Source organism: Ambystoma mexicanum, chromosome 4q (genome assembly GCF_040938575.1).
Source record: "Ambystoma mexicanum isolate Mex_15411 chromosome 4q, UKY_AmexF1_1, whole genome shotgun sequence".
NCBI lineage: Eukaryota > Metazoa > Chordata > Amphibia > Caudata > Ambystomatidae > Ambystoma > Ambystoma mexicanum.
Genome location: NC_090928.1, coordinates 1,103,106,251 through 1,103,123,174, shown reverse-complemented (window position 1 = coordinate 1,103,123,174; position 16,924 = coordinate 1,103,106,251). Strand labels below are relative to the sequence as shown.

Below are 16,924 nucleotides of genomic sequence, written 5' to 3'. Positions count from 1 at the left end.
CACAAGAAAATATAAAGCAAGATATGAATTCATGTCATAATGTGGTCACAAATTGAGCACCACAGGTCACACAAGGCTGTGCCATGTCCCTTAAACTTATACGTTCACATTTTCAGCAAGTTCTTGATTTTCTGCCAACAAAATTTGACATTTTTAGACTGGGAGTTTACTTCTTCCAGGTACAGATATTAACTAAGAAGAGCCAACATGCAAAGTGCTATTGACTAAAAAATCACGTCTGTGTGAAGGGTATGTTTTCACATGGCATGGCAATGTTTGGCAAATATGGTTGTGTTTAATAAGGCATTGAAGGTAACATTTGGGCACTATTATGAACCTATTTACAGAGTGTTTAAAATGCACCTTTACGAGTTGAAATGCTTTTTTCAATATTTCTGTCGATGCTTGGAGGTTATTGTTGGACAGACAAGCTGGGCCCGGGTTTTATTGAAGAGCTCTCTGCTATTAAGACGAGCTTCATTTTCTATTTAGAAACGAATGCTAATGACGGCAATTTACTTTTCACTGTCTGCAGGTGTACCATTAATTAGTCCTTCTTCAAAGTCAGTGATGGTGCACTAGTGTAGTCTGTCTTCCATGTTTACCTTCCTGCCCCAGTTCTTAATGGAATTCCACACACCCATTCTATCTCCCTACAGATTACATGGCTAGCTAACTATAACCATCGTTGGCAACGTTAACCTTTTAAGATTCAAATGTAGCACGAATGTACAAGAACAGTCAGGCTCTGGTGACATAGTAAACAGGAAAACATCATATCTAACTTTATAAAAATATAAGTTAAAATGTTGAAAAGAGAGGTTTGCCATGGTGATGGGTTTTGGTACATTTTATTGGAAAAATAATATGAAATGATGGTTCAAAGCATTCACTTTCGAACTCCCATAGACTTGCTTATCAGATTGTAGACACATTTTATAGGATCATTTTGAATGATATGATATGGTAGGTTAATTATAACGCGCTTAATACCCAGACATTTCTAAGCACCGACCTGGGGATTGAACCTGTGTCTTGCTTCCAAGGCGAGCATGTTTTCCCTGAGCTATCCTCCCAAGACAACTGAAGAAAATTGTAGATAAACTGGAATAATCACAAAAACAAAATATGTTTTTTTTTTTAACCGAATAATCAAAAGGCAAAGTAACCGTGGTCATCTGTATTAAGAGAGTTCAACACAGAATCAATGAACACAGGGAGTCTCTGGGTATTTCAATGATCGGCAGGGGATGTCCACATATTTGGTGCAGGGACTCCAAGCACAGGCTCACCATAATGTAAGACATTAAAGGTCGAATCCAGCATGATATAGGCCACTAGCAGACCCTCTTACGGTTACTCTGCAACGTGCACTGGGAGAGTCTGAAGTCCCTACACCCTCTCCTAAAGGAGCAGGATTGTTTTGGCCATGATGCAGAAAGCAACAGCAGTGCACAAGGAGCTCATCCTGCTCTTCTGACCTGATGGAGAAGCTTTAATCTATTTCTCTCTTTACAGGAAGAAAGGATCTTGGAGAACGGGCTTGTTGCCGGCCACGCATACACTCTCACCGGGATCAGAAAGGTAAGCGCCCCATATCCGTCTTCCTTGGGTTGAAAGAGGCACAGTCTATGGGGAACATCTGTGATGGTCCCAATAACAGATTATTCGGGGTATTTTATTACCATTTAGAATGTAGGTGTTTACAGGTCTATTGGGGGGGTGGAGGGTGGCCATTCTGTTCGACATCCGCTTCCATGACTCAGTGCTTGTTTCAAATGAAAGAGTAGTCTTGCATTACAAGTTTGGCGGTAGCCTTGACGGTAAAACCGCCAGGCTGCCGCCAAACTTGCAAATTATTTTGGCACCCGCGAATGGGCAATTACCAGGTCATTACGGCCTCGCCAGACTAATTGCCCTTTCATGGATGCTGGAATTAAATGCTCCCCCTTCCGATTTGAGCCACATAAGACTCAATGGGAATAGGGAGCACGGTAGCACCGGCACCATTCACAATGGTGCCGCTGCTACCGTCTGTGTCTGTGGGCGGGTGCCGTTTCCCTGCCAGGTCAGACCTGGTGGGCGGGAGGGCACCCGTCCACAGAACTCGTTGTTTGTCGGTCCGGTAGCAACGGTGCTGGTAGCTTACCGGCACCGACTACCGGACCAGCAAACTTGTAATGAGGCCCAATAGTGTCACAGAGCCATGTTCACATGACTTAAGTAAATGAGGAACCTAGGAAGGGAATGGGTAATAGGTACTGGGTGGGACATTAGGAACCGGTGCACAGGTCACCCCTTCCGGCTCATCGGTCTTAAAAGCGTTCATGGGAATGCAATTCTCGCATACTATCAGGTGCATTCAGGTGTGCTTTGCAATCTGCACATGCACTCCCAACTTGATCCGCATCCAGGCAAACTGTGTTGAGATGTAAATTGTGTATTGTGCTTTCTTTTTCTGCGGCATTAGCCCCATTAACTCCATGTTTTTGACATACTTGGCAGGTGAGCAGCAAAAGTGGATCTGAATTTCTAGTGAGGCTGAGAAATCCCTGGGGCAAGATTGAATGGAAAGGGGACTGGAGTGATTGGTGAGTATGAAGCTACACAGCGCAGTTCTGACTGTGTCTGAGAATGAAGCTACAAAGCACAGTTCTGACTGTGTCTGTGTGCTCATGTAAACAAAGGGTACAGTTCCTGCATTATACCAGAATCAGTGACATACATTGCAATAATGCAGTTTTTCCAGCCCACATTCTCAGCATTTCCGTACAATGTATTGTACATCACAGGAGCCTTCTTGACACAATCCATAATCCACTCTCCCAAATGTTCACACTTGGGAGTGTCAAGGATCTAGGTGGTCACAGTCAAATGTACACACTTGCACACACATACACACACACACACTTCAGATTACAGAGACCTACCAACCCGAAATGTGTATTAATTTATAGCATTTTGAAAAGTAACCAGAAAACTATTTAAACAAGTGTATTTACATCACCACATGTGTATTTTGTCCTTTACCAGTTCATCGAAATGGGAGCAACTCAGCTTAAAGGAAAGAGTTTTACTGCGGAGAACCAGAGAAGACGGAGAATTCTGGTAAGTGAGTCCTAGTGTTGCGCACTTGTAGCCGGTGATATTTTCACGTTCACACCCACATCATGTTGCCCACAACTGGTGCAACTTCTCTTTTTGGGGAAGTTCATATATGGTTCATCAATAGAACTAGATACCAATTCAATTGCCAAAGACAAGTGGGGAACAGTGCCATATTTAATGACAGCAAGATTACTATATACAGATCAATTCTTAGTGGGAAGCAAATGTCTTATACAAGAAGTTAAATTGACAACATTTATCAGAGCGGAGATGTAGACAGAAATACAGGCGCCTTGCAAAGTTCAATGTTTGGATATATAAGCATTACTTGGTTTCTTCTATGTAATGACATTGTGTCTTAATAAATCCTCGCAGGATGTCTATGGAAGACTTCAAGGCGCACTTTGTCGAGCTTGTCATTTGCAAGCTAACGCCGGATCTGATGAGCTTGGAAAATGGCAAGAAGTGGACACTTTCCATGCAGACTGGCAGCTGGATCGCTGGAGAATCAGCAGGCGGACGAATGAGCTTCAGAGGTAAGAGGAAAGGACCCGCCAGCATGACTGTTGATCAGGCTAAATGAAACTGGCGTACATGGCACCGGCAACCTTGTTCCGCTGGAAATATTGAGGGAGTTGGAGGCCCAATGCACTGCAGATTATGCATGAAATTTCCCCGAAGACATAGCACATCAAATAGCAAGAGTTGAGGGCAGGAGATCATTTTTCCATTGTCTCATTCTCTTAAAATTTGATGATGAATTAAGACTCAGGTCACCTAGCAAAATGTGGGAGCTTAAATGCTTGTTACTCCACTCCAGTCTTTATAGACTGCTCTCAGGATTCTGTTTTTGAGGTGCATGGGCAGGGTCCATCCATCGCCTTTCTAGCTAAGGCTTGGAGTATTTGGTCTGTCTGATTGAGGCAGCATTGGGTATTGCTTTGATAAGTACAATGGCCAAGTAGAGCTGAGAGGCGTGCACCCCCTAGACTGGAGGAAAGCACAGAGTGAGCATTGTGAACTCATTTCAGAGGTGGCCGGCTCCAAGTATCCTTTGGGACATGACTATTAATATGTAACTTTCCCTTTGCATAATATTGACTAATAACATTTTATTTTCAGAAACGTTTTCTACGAACCCGCAATTTCGGCTGAAAATCAAGGCAGGCGATCCAATGGAAAAGATCAAAGGTTCATGCAACGTTCTGGTGTCTCTGCTTCAGAAGCAAACCCACAAGCACCGGAACCAGTCGCCTCCTCTGTATATCGGATTCTCTGTCTTCAAGGTGGGTGGTGCTTCATTAAAACTTGTGCCATCGCATATCGGAGTGCATGAAGTCAACTGCGCGTGTCGTGAGAGATATTAAACAGTAGGTGCATGTGCAAAGCATGCAGCTGCACAAAGTGCCCAAAATGGGATATCTGTCAGTCCCTGGTGGTATTTCGCCATCTAACGTGATGATTGGCTGGATATGGAAAATTAGATGTTGTGATTGCTTTTTGGCGGAAGCCATAAGCAACTGCTTACTGAATGCTGTATCCTTTTACTGTGACGTCATGGGAGAGAATTATGGGATTCATAATCAACTGCCATGACATCACTACAGGGGGATACTGCATGTCCGATTTGATGTTTCTCCTTTTTTGGGTTGCTGTGGGGTGGGGTGAGGTGAGTGAACATAGCTAAACACACACTGCAATACCAGTCCAACAGGGACCGTGCAGGAGGGTGGAAAAGCGACACAGGGAGCAACATACACAAAGTTTTTCTGAGTGACATCACAGACAACTTGAGCTTTGCTCTCTTTGCCTATCAGAATTCGGTTATCACAACCTAGTAGAATATATATTCCTGTATTTACTAGCCAACTAGTTATATTCAGAATATATAGGCGCCCTCCTACCAGTCATTGAAACTGAACATTTTAAATGGAGTAACTATGGGGACTAGACAAAATGTTACCATGCTTATGATTATTAAATCTGGGGCCAGGTGTTATTTTTGTCTGATATCATGAAACAATTTTCTATTATACTGTAACAAAAACTCTCTGCCATTTTGGTACTGATGCTTCTGCTAATCTGTCAATGTGGGATCCCCTCCACAGTAATAATGGAGGCGTAAATTGCTCTGCTGACTAAAAATCACAGTTTTAACCATTTTTTGTTGTTGTTTTTCTCCTAGGTGCCACATGAGGTGAGTTCCCGCATACAGACACTGCTGGTGCCAATGTTGCCCAATGGGTGGAGGCTGCTGAACGGCCACAAATGTGTGATCCCTTCCGGGCTTTCGATATTGGGAGCCGCTTTTCAAGGGCTCACTTTTGTGGTGACTAAATCATAGTGTTGAGTGACAATCCTCAACACGCGCAATTGACATGCTGCTAATTCTTACAGTTGTATTCATGTCCTATTTACGTAATTCAGTAATTGGGTAGAACTAGGTTTTCCCATGATTGGGTTTCCATGTTTGACCTTGAGGAGCTTCAACTGCACCATGTTTTCGGGATTACCACTAACCAAGTAATGCCCATACAATTCTCAGTGTTTTCAAAAGCACTTTGTGTGGCGACACTGAAAACATGGAGTGGATTCTGCTCTTGAGGAAGAGCACTGAAGGCCCCATTATGCCTTCATTGACTTCTGTAGACAGCCCATGCTATTTTCCAACTGGAAAGCTGCAGTTTCCTGGTCATCATGTATCACTTTCAGAAAAAAACACTGAAGAAAGACTACTTATTGACTTTGAAACAGAGCCCTGTGCCTGTTTTAAAGACAGATGTGTAACATGCGAGACCTATTGATATTGACACTCTCCGAATGACTAATGCTACAAAAATCCACCTGATATTTCTAAGGAAATGGGGGGTGGCGTGCGCATGTGTCACATGTGCAGAATACTCTGCTCATGAATATATTCATACTTTAATACTTTGACTGCCAGGGTGTACATGCTTTCCAATGGAAATTATATATATATATATATATATATATATATATATATATATATATATATATATATATATATATATATATCTCAATAATCAATGGAGTTAAGGTGTTGAAAGTTCTGCACACAAATGAGGCATGATTTACTAACATGGTCAGACAACAAGAAGCTATTCCTTTCTATATAATGCAATCATATTTTGCAAAGCACTGGCAATGCTGTAAAACTCAGTGACCCCAGGGAAGCGGCAATGGAGAGAGTTGTAATGAGCCCCTGTCATTGAAGCTGTTAAGGGCACACCTGTTGGAACCACAGAGATATTGGGTGTAATTATGGACGCAGCAAGACCAGATCCACCTCAAGTTTTAGAGTTATGTTAGAAATTAACATAAAGCTTCATTCTTATAAGTGCCTCTTTCTCTTTTCCGCTCTCTCATTTAGTTCCACAATGAGAAAAGACGACTGCCCAGAAAGTTCTTCGACACGCAATCGCCCGTGAACCTGAAATGTGTCTTCATAAACGAGCGCGAGGTGACACAGGACTTCCGCCTGGTGCCTGGGGAATACGTCATTGTCCCGTCCACAGCCGACCCCGACCAGGAGTGCGAGTTCATCCTTCGCGTCTTCTCCCGGAAGCACACGCTCCAGTAAGACATTGTTACCAGTCTTGGGAATAGTTTGCTTCGTTCATGTCAGCTGCATCCTCGCAGACCTGGGGCCTGAGAACATGATGTGCACGTGGTACACAGAGCAGAGATAATGGTGGTCCTTGTATGCCCTGATCACATTGGTTTGAAGAAGGCACCTTCTACAATGCTGAATGTGTTGGCGGGTGTGGCATCTCCATGGTTGCATGGTGGGAGATCTCTATGGAGAAGAAGGAAGGGTCATGTCCCGTTGCATACGATGGGCGAGCGGTGCCTTTACTCTATGGGAGAGCACATTTATCGGGGACCCTGGCAAAGCTGGCAACTCGCGTGTTGCCTAGTGTTTTGCGCAGTACCTGCAGTATTTGGCCACTTGCAAGACTTCAATAGATAATTAACACTTTTCAACTGAGGCCTTGATATAGTAGATAGACTCACTGGAATAATATCAGCTCTAAGGGCCTCATTACGAGGTGGGCGGTAAGGGTTAACGGCACCGGTAAGGAGACCGGTGCCAGTAAACCCTTACTGCCCTATTGCGAGGTCCCTTAGCGGGTCTTACCAGGCGCCCTTACCGGGCGGGCCCGTTATTAGCTCCATCCCCATTCCCATTGAGCCCTATGGGGGCTCGAATGGGAATGGGGAATGGTTCTCGGAATGGGGATTTACCGGGTCCTCCAAGGTTGGAATGACCCTGTAAGTCCCTATTTCGAGGACCCGGAATGCGGTAAGGGGGTGGCCATGGTGCTAATAGCACCATGGCTACCTCCTACCTCGTAATGAGGCCCTATGTGTTTGATGTATTGAAAAAGAGAGGGTGCTTGGTTATCATTCCATCGCTTACAAATTAAGATTTAGGGAAGATTCTTTGAGCCACAAGGGAAAAATAATCTTCTCTGTGGTATCAAAATGAATAAACTAGCTATATAGAATTTATTGTCTACTACTGACAATCAAATGCTCTGCTCTCTCGCTTGCCTGTCATATGCAGTTTAACTTTGCAAATAGAAAAGAGAAATACATGTGTGCTGCAAACCATAAGGCGGCTATTATGAAGTGTACTCATTATTTGCTTGTTTTTTTTAGGGCAAATGGAGAGCAGATTCTGTGTCAAAAGGTAAGCATATCCGAAGAAAGAGGTGTACATTTGAAATATACCAACGCAACTTAAAAGATATTTGGTGGCAATGCAATACATGGGAATGATAATCATAAAAACTCTAAACAGCACATTTTAGCAACATTAAAGAACATTTAATAGGATATCTTGTAATACTTTGCAGCACTAAATGAAAAAGCTACTTTAGAATCAATACTCAAGTTCTAGGGTTTGACAAAGGAATTGGGATTCCTTTAAACATAAGGTGGCCATTGACTACAAAGATCGTAGACATCAGACATCATAAAATGACTGTGAAATGAGCTAGCGAAAAGTACAAAGGGACAAGCCTCCTTCCATAATCCTGTCTCTTCCCTGTGTATATAGTACTTTGCTGTATGTATTACCAAGAGGGCTATTCTAAACAGTATACCCTCCAGCTAAGACATATTCCACCAGTGTGACCTCACAGCAGGGGTTTTGGCATTTCCTCCTCTGGTCTCCGGTAGTGTGGAGGGGTAAGGGAGGTGACAATAGGCAGAAAGTAGCTGGGGCACTATATATGTTTTATTTTGTCTTGTCTATGTGCACCTCACCTATGCACCCCCTGTACTGCCGGCATGGGGTCAGCACCAGGGATAGAAGAGGGTTTCTGACGTGGTGACACAAACCTTTAGATGGACACTAATCCACAGCGAGGTTAATTTCACATGAGTGTTTGAGCAGAAAAGAAACACCTCACCCTTTGCCCTCTTTGTCAATCAGAAGTCATTCGGAACCCCCTCACTGGAATATATCCTCATCGCTTGTAGTGACACCCTTGAAAATCTATATATGCCGTACTGATGATAGGCAGCATGCTAGGCTCCATGATAGGCAGCATGCTAGGCAGCAGGACTTGTTAACTTTGTGTGCTGCAGAATAACCACAATGCACCCAACCACAATGCCAAGGGCAAGACTCTTTGTACATTCTCCATGATGACGATGCCCCTTTTTCCCCACACAGGAAATTTCAGACAAACACGATGAGAAGATTTGGGAAAGTTGCTTTGATGAGTTCTTTCAGACTGTAAGTATATAAAGCAATACTTAACTATGCATTACTGCAGACTTCTGCACAGGCACCATTTCATAACAAAACGAAGTCCTGAGTCACCGATATTTTGAATACTAACAAAATATATAATTGTACATCGTACTAATTCTTTGCGTGTCTCTTTCTCATTTTCCTAGAATCCTGAGATTAACGTTGGACAGGTGCAGACACTCCTGAATAAGAAGAACTGGTCAAGTAAGCATCTTTGGAACATTCCTTTTCAGTAGAATATAGGTTCTAAACACAAATGCTTGCCTTTTAAAGTGTAGTTTTGGGAGTATTACTATTCATTCCAAAATACGCTATTGAACGGGCAAAGTCCGTTCAGTTACGATTGTTACTCAATTTGTTAGCCAAGGGATCTTAGACGCACAATTAATATTCCATGGCTGTGATCTGCTCCATTCTAGGTTCTGAACAGCGTGGATTGCTTCTTTTGTGAGGTACATTTTGTATGAAAATCCTGTGTAAAATTTCACAGGGAATTTTATTTAAACACCTGTCTAACTCTCACATGAAATGCTGTACAGACAGGGATTGGCCAAAATGAGAACTCCAATAAAGACTCATTATTGTATTAGATTCTTCTAGGACTGTAAAACACACATTGCAAACTAGCTTTCTTCTAGTTTCTTAATTTCCAGAGAGATTTCATTCCCTTCATTAAACATGGCCACATCCACTAAAAGGCTAATCCTTAGACAAGAACATGAGTCTTCTGGGTCCTTTTCTGTTATTTTAATTAGTCATTCAAAGACCAATCTTCATCTGTCTTTCAGAGTAAAATATTGAACTATATAAACTAATCTTACTAGCAGGAAAGGAGACACATTGGGGGTCATTACGAGGTTGGAGGTAGCCATGGTGCTGTTAGCACCATGGCTATCCCCTTACCTCATTCTGGGTCTGGGTTCCCGAAATAGGGACTTACCGGGTCATTCCAACCTTGGAGGACCCGATAAGTCCCCATTCCGGGAACCATTCCCCATTCCCATTCGAGCCCCCATAGGGCTCAATGGGAATGGGGATGGAGCTAATAACGGTACGCCAATTTGCGGTACCGTTATTAGCTCTGAAGTCCCTTAACAGGTCCCTTCCATAATGCCTGGTAAAACCAGGTGTTAAGGAAGGGAACTGCTAAGGGACCTCAGAATAGGGTGGTAAGGGATTACCGGCACCGGTGTCCTTACCGGTGCCAGTAATCCCTTACCACCTACCTCGTAATGACCCCCCACTGACTCAGAGGTGAAAGCTGACCAGAAAAAGATGTCCTTATAGGGCCTCATTATAAGTCAGGCGGTAAGGGGTTAACGGCGCTGGTAAAGGTGCCGGCGCCGTCAACCCCTTATCGCTTGATTATGAGGTCCCCTCGCGGGACCCGCTCTGCACATCTGGTTTTGCCAGACGTGCAGAGCGGGTCCCGCAAGGGGAAGAGGGAGCAAACAACGGGCCGCTCGTAATCGGCCCGTTGTTTGCTCCCTCTCCCATTCCCATTCAGCACTATGGGGGCTGAAATGGGAATGGGGAAGGTCCGGGCCCGGGTTCCTGAAGGGAGGAATTACCGGGCCCTCCGAACTCGGAATGGCCTGGTAATTCCCCATTCTAGGAACCCAGACCCGGATCCGATTTTTGCGGCAGCCATGCCACCAATAGCGGCATGGCTACTGCCAAAGTCGTAATGACGGCCAAAGAATACTAGTACAACTAACACAGAGGGGGTCATTCTGAGATTGGAGGTAGCCGTGGTGCTATTAGCATCATGGCTGCCTCCAATACCGGGTCCAGGTCCGGTCTGGCTGAATGGGGACTTACCGGGTCATTCCGACCCTGGAGGACCCGGTAAATCCCCATTCAGTAAACCATTCGCCATTCCCATTTCAGCCCCCATAGGGCTCAATGGGAATGGGGAAGGCGCTAATAACAGTACCACAAATTGCGGTACCATTATTAGCTCCTAGGTCCCTTAGCGGGACCCGCTAAGGACGTGTGGTCTGACCACACGTCCTTTGCGGTTCCCGCTAGGGAACCTCGGAATTGGGCGGTAAGGTTTTACCGGCATCCTTACCGGTGCCCGTTAACCCTTACCGCTCAACTCAGAATGACCCCCAGACACCTCTATTCTACTCTCCCAAGAGAATAGAGTACAAGAGCCCTACTTAGAAGGATTATGTGTGTAGAGCTATATTGCTCTATTGCAATTCTGCAGAAGGTTGTAGACACAAATTCTAATACATAAGGGCAGATAGACTGTGCTGTAAAAGAGACAGCTGGGGTAGTTTCATGAGAACTTAATGGACATTTGGATTTGCAACACCTACAGAAACTCGAATCTCTAAAATGATCTCTTCCCCCCACCCTCAGATTCAAGGCAGAAACCGGTCAAATTTACCCTGGATGGCTGCAAAGTAATCATGGCACAGCTTGATGTATCCTTTCATTTCATAAGTGGTGCAAACTTGTTGTGATGGTTGTCGTTTATTTCCAATTTCATGGCAGATATTGCCTGGGTAATCTTAGAGGTCACAGTTAAAGGAATTTTGAACTTAAAGAAAACACATTACATGTTGTACAGATGTTTGTGAGGGTAGCATATAGTGATATGATAAGTTATTTATAACGCACCTAGAGGTTTCTAAGCGTGGACCCAGGAATCCATGGGCCCCCCCCCCCCAGTGCCAAGGCCTTTTTTGGTGATTTCAGTATTTCACCATGCAAAGCCTTCTAACATTTTCTCCTTCATTAACCCCTTAAGTGCCAAGGACGAGCTATCTCGTCCTTGGCACTGGGGAGGTAATCCCAAGGACGAGATACCTCACCCTTGGCACTTAACATTTTGGCCTTTGTTTTTTAATTTATTTCGCAGACCCAAAGTGTAAATGTTTCTTGACATAACGATGTCATTAGTTTGATTATGATCAGGCCCGCCGATATTGATATCAAAGGAGCATGCAAATAAGAGCGCCATCTAACTTGGTGATGGCCTAATGGTTGGCCATTGTCTAAATGCTGCTCTTCACTAGAGGTTGGTCTCTTGGGTGCTAAATGGCACAGAACTGTGTGCCCTTCTTCACTTACTATTTCTTTGGTGAGCGGCGATTTCCAACCATTAGAAAATCCCTTCTATCTCTTCCCTCTACAGAGAGGAGGGGGAAGAGGTAGAAGGGATTTTCTAGTGGTTGGAAATCTAATAAAGAGCACCGTGCCTCGCTGCGATCCAGCACCGCAGGTGATCTGAAAAAAAGGGCTGGTTTCAGCGACATCCTGAAATGCAGGAGGTTCTTCTCAATTCTGGAGCACTTGCGAAGCTACAAGCCTTGATGATGGCATGATTTACCCCCACCCCAAACCTTTAGCGACCAGCCAGTGTTGGCAAGTGGCATCTTTGGTTCAACCCTCTAGCCGTAGGGCAATATCAGGTGCATTGCATTGTGTTGAGGCTACATAGGCTGGAGTTGCTGTCCACAGTTGATCCAAAACCTGTTGGTATGACTTTCCAAGTTGTCCTTCTATTTCTTTTCTGCAATATCATCGACAAGTCATATGTTTAAGTTTGTCCGTGCAAACAAAATAGGATTGAAGCTTGCTTTACAGTTTGCGCATACCATCCATAGCGCATCCGTTTTTGGCACTTTCATCTCTGTGGGATTGGCCTTAACTTCTACTCTAGCTTGATACGTCAGGAACATTGAGTCTGCAAGAATTCCGGAGTCTGTGGAAGCGGCTGGTCCTTTATCAGGTATGTCGGATTCATCGTTTGGCTTCAGAATGGGTACAAGCAATCAGGGGGGCAGCCGCTTGTGGGATATGTGTCACTTCACTCGTAATAATGGCATAGTTGTCATCAACAATCTGTTCGCATGAAAAGCGGTAAGATGTACAAAGTAAAGAGGTTGTGCCATCTTATGCTCGCATGCTGCTAAATCGGTTGCCTGGCAACAGCAGGACCATGCCCCAATAATTCTCCTTTGGCTATTGGGAGACCTTCACTACATAAGTAAAGTGGAGTGTAAATCAAGATATCTTTCTGCCAAATGCACATAGTCAATGGCTCGATCAATATAAAGCCATACAGATAGGCGTGTGATCACCCCCCTGTGCTGCACCACGTGCACACCTTTGCAAGCATGAGCAATACATGGAATCACAAGGGTAAGTCCAACACTAACGTTTGCTTCCTTCTCTTTCCAGGAAATGTTTCAGAAAAGAGACGTCAGTAGATCTGGACACATCAACTTGCAGGACCTGCAGGCCATTGCAGAAACAAAAGGTACCCTCCTCTACTTGTGTTTCCTAATATGCAATGACCACTGAACGAATGAGTGGGGGTGCTGAGAATCTGGGTGCGGGGTGCATCGGATTCAAGGAAGCTACTTCAATGAGTCGATTGAGATGTCACCTTGAAGGGTTGACTGGAAAGGTCTGTGCTGTTGCAGCTCACCTACATCTCCTGCCCTAAGGGTTGAAGGTCATGGACTGCTCATGCCTTCATTCACACGTGTATGACTTTGAACACACAAAATCACAGATTCTCCATGGGAACTGATGGAAATTATAAAAGTATTCTTGATCGCAGATATGCAGGGAACAGTATTGCATAGTATTTGAGGACTTACCGAAACAGACACACTGGTGTGTTTCTTGAATGGTCTCAAAGGTGGCCTAGTAGGAAAAGGAATTCTGAGTCACATCAAAGTAGGCGCACAGTTTGGTAAGACTGTAGGAGTCCAAAGGAAATGCAAGGAGGTTCATGGGGCAGAAGCGTGGCTGGAGGGGGGGCTAAGGGGGCTATAGCACCTGGTCTTTTGGTTGTAGCCCCGGATAGAATCTCAGGAGCTACAACCAAAAGGGTAGCTAGCCCCCAGTCCCGATAGTTCCGACATTAGCATAGCCCCAGGTCTATTACAGCCTAGGAACACCCCTACAGGCTAGTATAAGCAGTGGAAAAGAGATTTAAGTTACCCGTCAATATATAACTGATGAAATCCATTCCTCTTGGCCACATCGCCAAAAATAACAAAACTATTGTGGTGTAGTCCATAAAAGGACTATTGCGATGGACCTTGGCTTTAAACACAAGAAGTCTCCTGCACCTAAAATATGAGCAGGGGTTGAGGAGTGAATGGAGAGTTTCAACACAGGGGTCCTGTAGGTATGTTTCAGTAAATGAACACTTCAGTGACTTGAGGTGGCAACATGAAATGGGAGAGGGGCGCTGCTTTTGTCGCTCTGTTAGGGGATGACTGAACAAATGTCCCAGGAGAATTTACAGAGACAAAATGATAGACGATCGGCTGTAATACCAGTGATTTTTGCCGGATGGGTGTTGGAATTACCTGGAATTAACTACAGCTGGTAATTCTTCCAACCTACCGGACAACTTGTAGTTGGCCCGTGCGGAAATGTGCTGTTAAACGTTAATTACCAGCATGTTAGCTCCACACCGGCCAACATGTAATAAGGCCGATAACTTTAATACTCTTTGGTTAAGAACCCCTACATAGCCCTTGATCGTCACTCCGTTTCCTTGTGGGATTTTTCAGGCCATAGACACAAATCTCTCATTCGTTCTGTTATGCGAATGTCTGCATTCTAATATGGCATCCTAACAAAAGGGGACAGCGGCAAAGCAACAGCAAAATGCAGATGAAATAGGAAATGCATAGTTTCCATAGGGCAGAAAGCAGGCTGGGCTTGGACACAAATGCAGACCCTAGGTCTGGAAGGGTTGCCAGTGGGCAACGGGTAGGCGGGCAACTGGTTGCAATGGCAGTGCATAAAACTACTGAGAATTGGAACAGTCAAATAACACTAGGAATTAGGATAAGGGGCAAGTATGTGTGAACATGTGGAGATAGGATGCGTCCTGGCCAATGCCATATTTAGTAATAAAAAATAAACATTCTTAGGGAAAAATCAAACATAGTTTCTAGAGTGCTTTGAAACACGAAATGATCTGCGTTAGTAGCTTTAACCTGTATCACCTGTATGCCTGACACCTGATCTTTTTTTCTCCACAAGGGATTAAACTGAGTAATCGGTTCTCCAACCTGATGGTCACAAGATACGGGGATTCGTCTCTGAAATTGACCTTTGAGAATTTCGTCTGTTTCATGTTGCGGATGGAGATCAACGGAGGTAAGGCATCTCTATAGCAGCAAATGGACCTGTCACCTTGTCCCTTTGCCACCACAGCATTATGTACAAACTTACATTTGCCATAGTCTTGCAATCCAAACTCCATACTCTGAGCCTGGCTTATCAATGTGCTCTTCTTCATTGACAGAGTTAGTAATAAGTCACAATTATCTACAAGGTATGGAGCCATCACTTGTTTTTGCCAATTGCATTAAGATCCGCTCTCACGCACAAACACAGGTTTCCCTGGCAATGAGCATAAGCCAAAACATTCATGTAATAGACACACAGTGGCTTTTGACAAAATTAAGTCATGACTTGTGACCAAAAGCCAATTAATGGTTCACATCAGTGATGCAGGTCGCAAACCATGATACCTGAAATGTATCCGTTTTACAAATAAAGATGTGACATAACAAAAGTCATAAGCAAGTGCTTCATGCTAGGCTCCTCCAGCTTCTAAGTGCTGTGTGACCATGGGCCTCATTACGACCCTGGCGGTAAGGGGTTTACGCCAGCGTTAGCTGCGCCGACCCCTTACCGCCAATTACGAGGTCCCCTAGCGCCATGGTGCTTTTAACACCTGCTTTTAGCAGGTGTTAAAATCCATGGCGCTAAGGGACCATGGAGTTAATTACGCCACCGTAATTTACGGTGGCGTAATTAACGCCTTCCCCACTCCCATTATGCCCTATGGGGCAAAAATGGGAATGGGGAAGGGTAAATGGGGATTGGGGACTTACCGCCCCGCCAAGGTCGGAATGGGGCGGTAAGTCCGCCAACCACCATGGCGTAAACGTAGTTTACGCCATGGTGGTAAAGTCACGGCCCAGGCGGTAACTTACCGCCTGGGTCGTAATGAGGCCCCATGTATTATTAGAGCACCACTTTGAGTGAAACTAGCTCTAGTGACACCGGCAGGATAAAAGGCTAAGTTGGTCCTGCCGTAAGATTCAAACTTGCAAAATACAGGCTGTCCGTATGTCAGAGACCAGCCCCACATTTCGGACACCAGCACTTTACTGTTGCAGCTATTTGCCATTGCAAATAGTCCAGTTCTCTTTTGGTGGTGTTGCTCAATGAACATAACCTACCCAGCGCATGCCCACTCATGCACCAGTGCACCATGGTGCATAGTGACCCACACTCTCTTTTCTGCTTGTTGTAGATTCCTGGCTGTACCCCTAATTCATGGTGGCCATCTTTGTTAGTAGTTTTTTAAGTTGAGAAACTCTGATGCTGGAAATGCATCGGAGGGACAAGGCCTCCGTATCCTTGTCCTTTACTGCTTTTTATTGTGTGTTCTGTCATGTTTTCCATGCAGGAGTTCATATGGGACTCCTGGTGGTGCAGCTTTCTCTTTTGGTTTGGTGAACAGACCCATGTGATACCCTTATGGCACCCATGGGTGCGGGTACAACCCTGTGCCCCTAGTGTATGTTTTTGGGCACCTGTGGATGGTCCACAGAGCAGGGTATGGGCTGGTGGCAGCTCCATCTACATTCATCACTCACACTACCACTGTCCGGCCACTACCGCATTTCGGGCCATGGTGTCTGCATTGCCATTGTTTAACGTGTGCCATTTCACAACACAACAGCAACATCCCATTCTCGAAATACATGCGCCGCTGCTCCTTTCTTGTTTAGAGACAGTGAGTCAGAGGGGTAACCAGGATTGCCTAACAAGTGGGGTCTGAAGCTAATACAGTTGGGCCCACCGCAGTGACATTAACATCTGTAAAGGCCTTCACAGTGCTTCTGAGTGGGCATTTACATATTGTGGTGGGGGGCTTTCCCACTTAGGCCCTACCCTGTCTACGCCTCTGCAGTGAACCCTTTTGGATGTAGGCATGAAAGTCACTCTCATAGGGGCAGCATTGCAAAG

The 16,924-nt window shown here is 44.7% G+C and overlaps 1 protein-coding gene across 1 annotated transcript in view; it reads left to right on the top strand.

Moving 5' to 3' along the window:
- LOC138468210 (calpain-14-like) overlaps window positions 1-16,924 on the top strand; it is a 38,514-nt gene that overhangs the window by 10,139 nt on the left and 11,451 nt on the right. Inside the window, exons 6-19 of the mRNA XM_069608669.1 lie at window positions 1,519-1,584; window positions 2,506-2,591; window positions 3,034-3,108; window positions 3,484-3,644; window positions 4,231-4,394; window positions 5,294-5,305; window positions 6,500-6,705; window positions 7,792-7,822; window positions 8,813-8,875; window positions 9,040-9,097; window positions 11,264-11,328; window positions 12,570-12,638; window positions 13,091-13,169; window positions 14,921-15,037. Coding sequence (XP_069464770.1) covers window positions 1,519-1,584; window positions 2,506-2,591; window positions 3,034-3,108; window positions 3,484-3,644; window positions 4,231-4,394; window positions 5,294-5,305; window positions 6,500-6,705; window positions 7,792-7,822; window positions 8,813-8,875; window positions 9,040-9,097; window positions 11,264-11,328; window positions 12,570-12,638; window positions 13,091-13,169; window positions 14,921-15,037 — 1,252 coding nt within the window. The remainder of the gene's footprint in view (window positions 1-1,518; window positions 1,585-2,505; window positions 2,592-3,033; window positions 3,109-3,483; window positions 3,645-4,230; window positions 4,395-5,293; window positions 5,306-6,499; window positions 6,706-7,791; window positions 7,823-8,812; window positions 8,876-9,039; window positions 9,098-11,263; window positions 11,329-12,569; window positions 12,639-13,090; window positions 13,170-14,920; window positions 15,038-16,924) is intronic.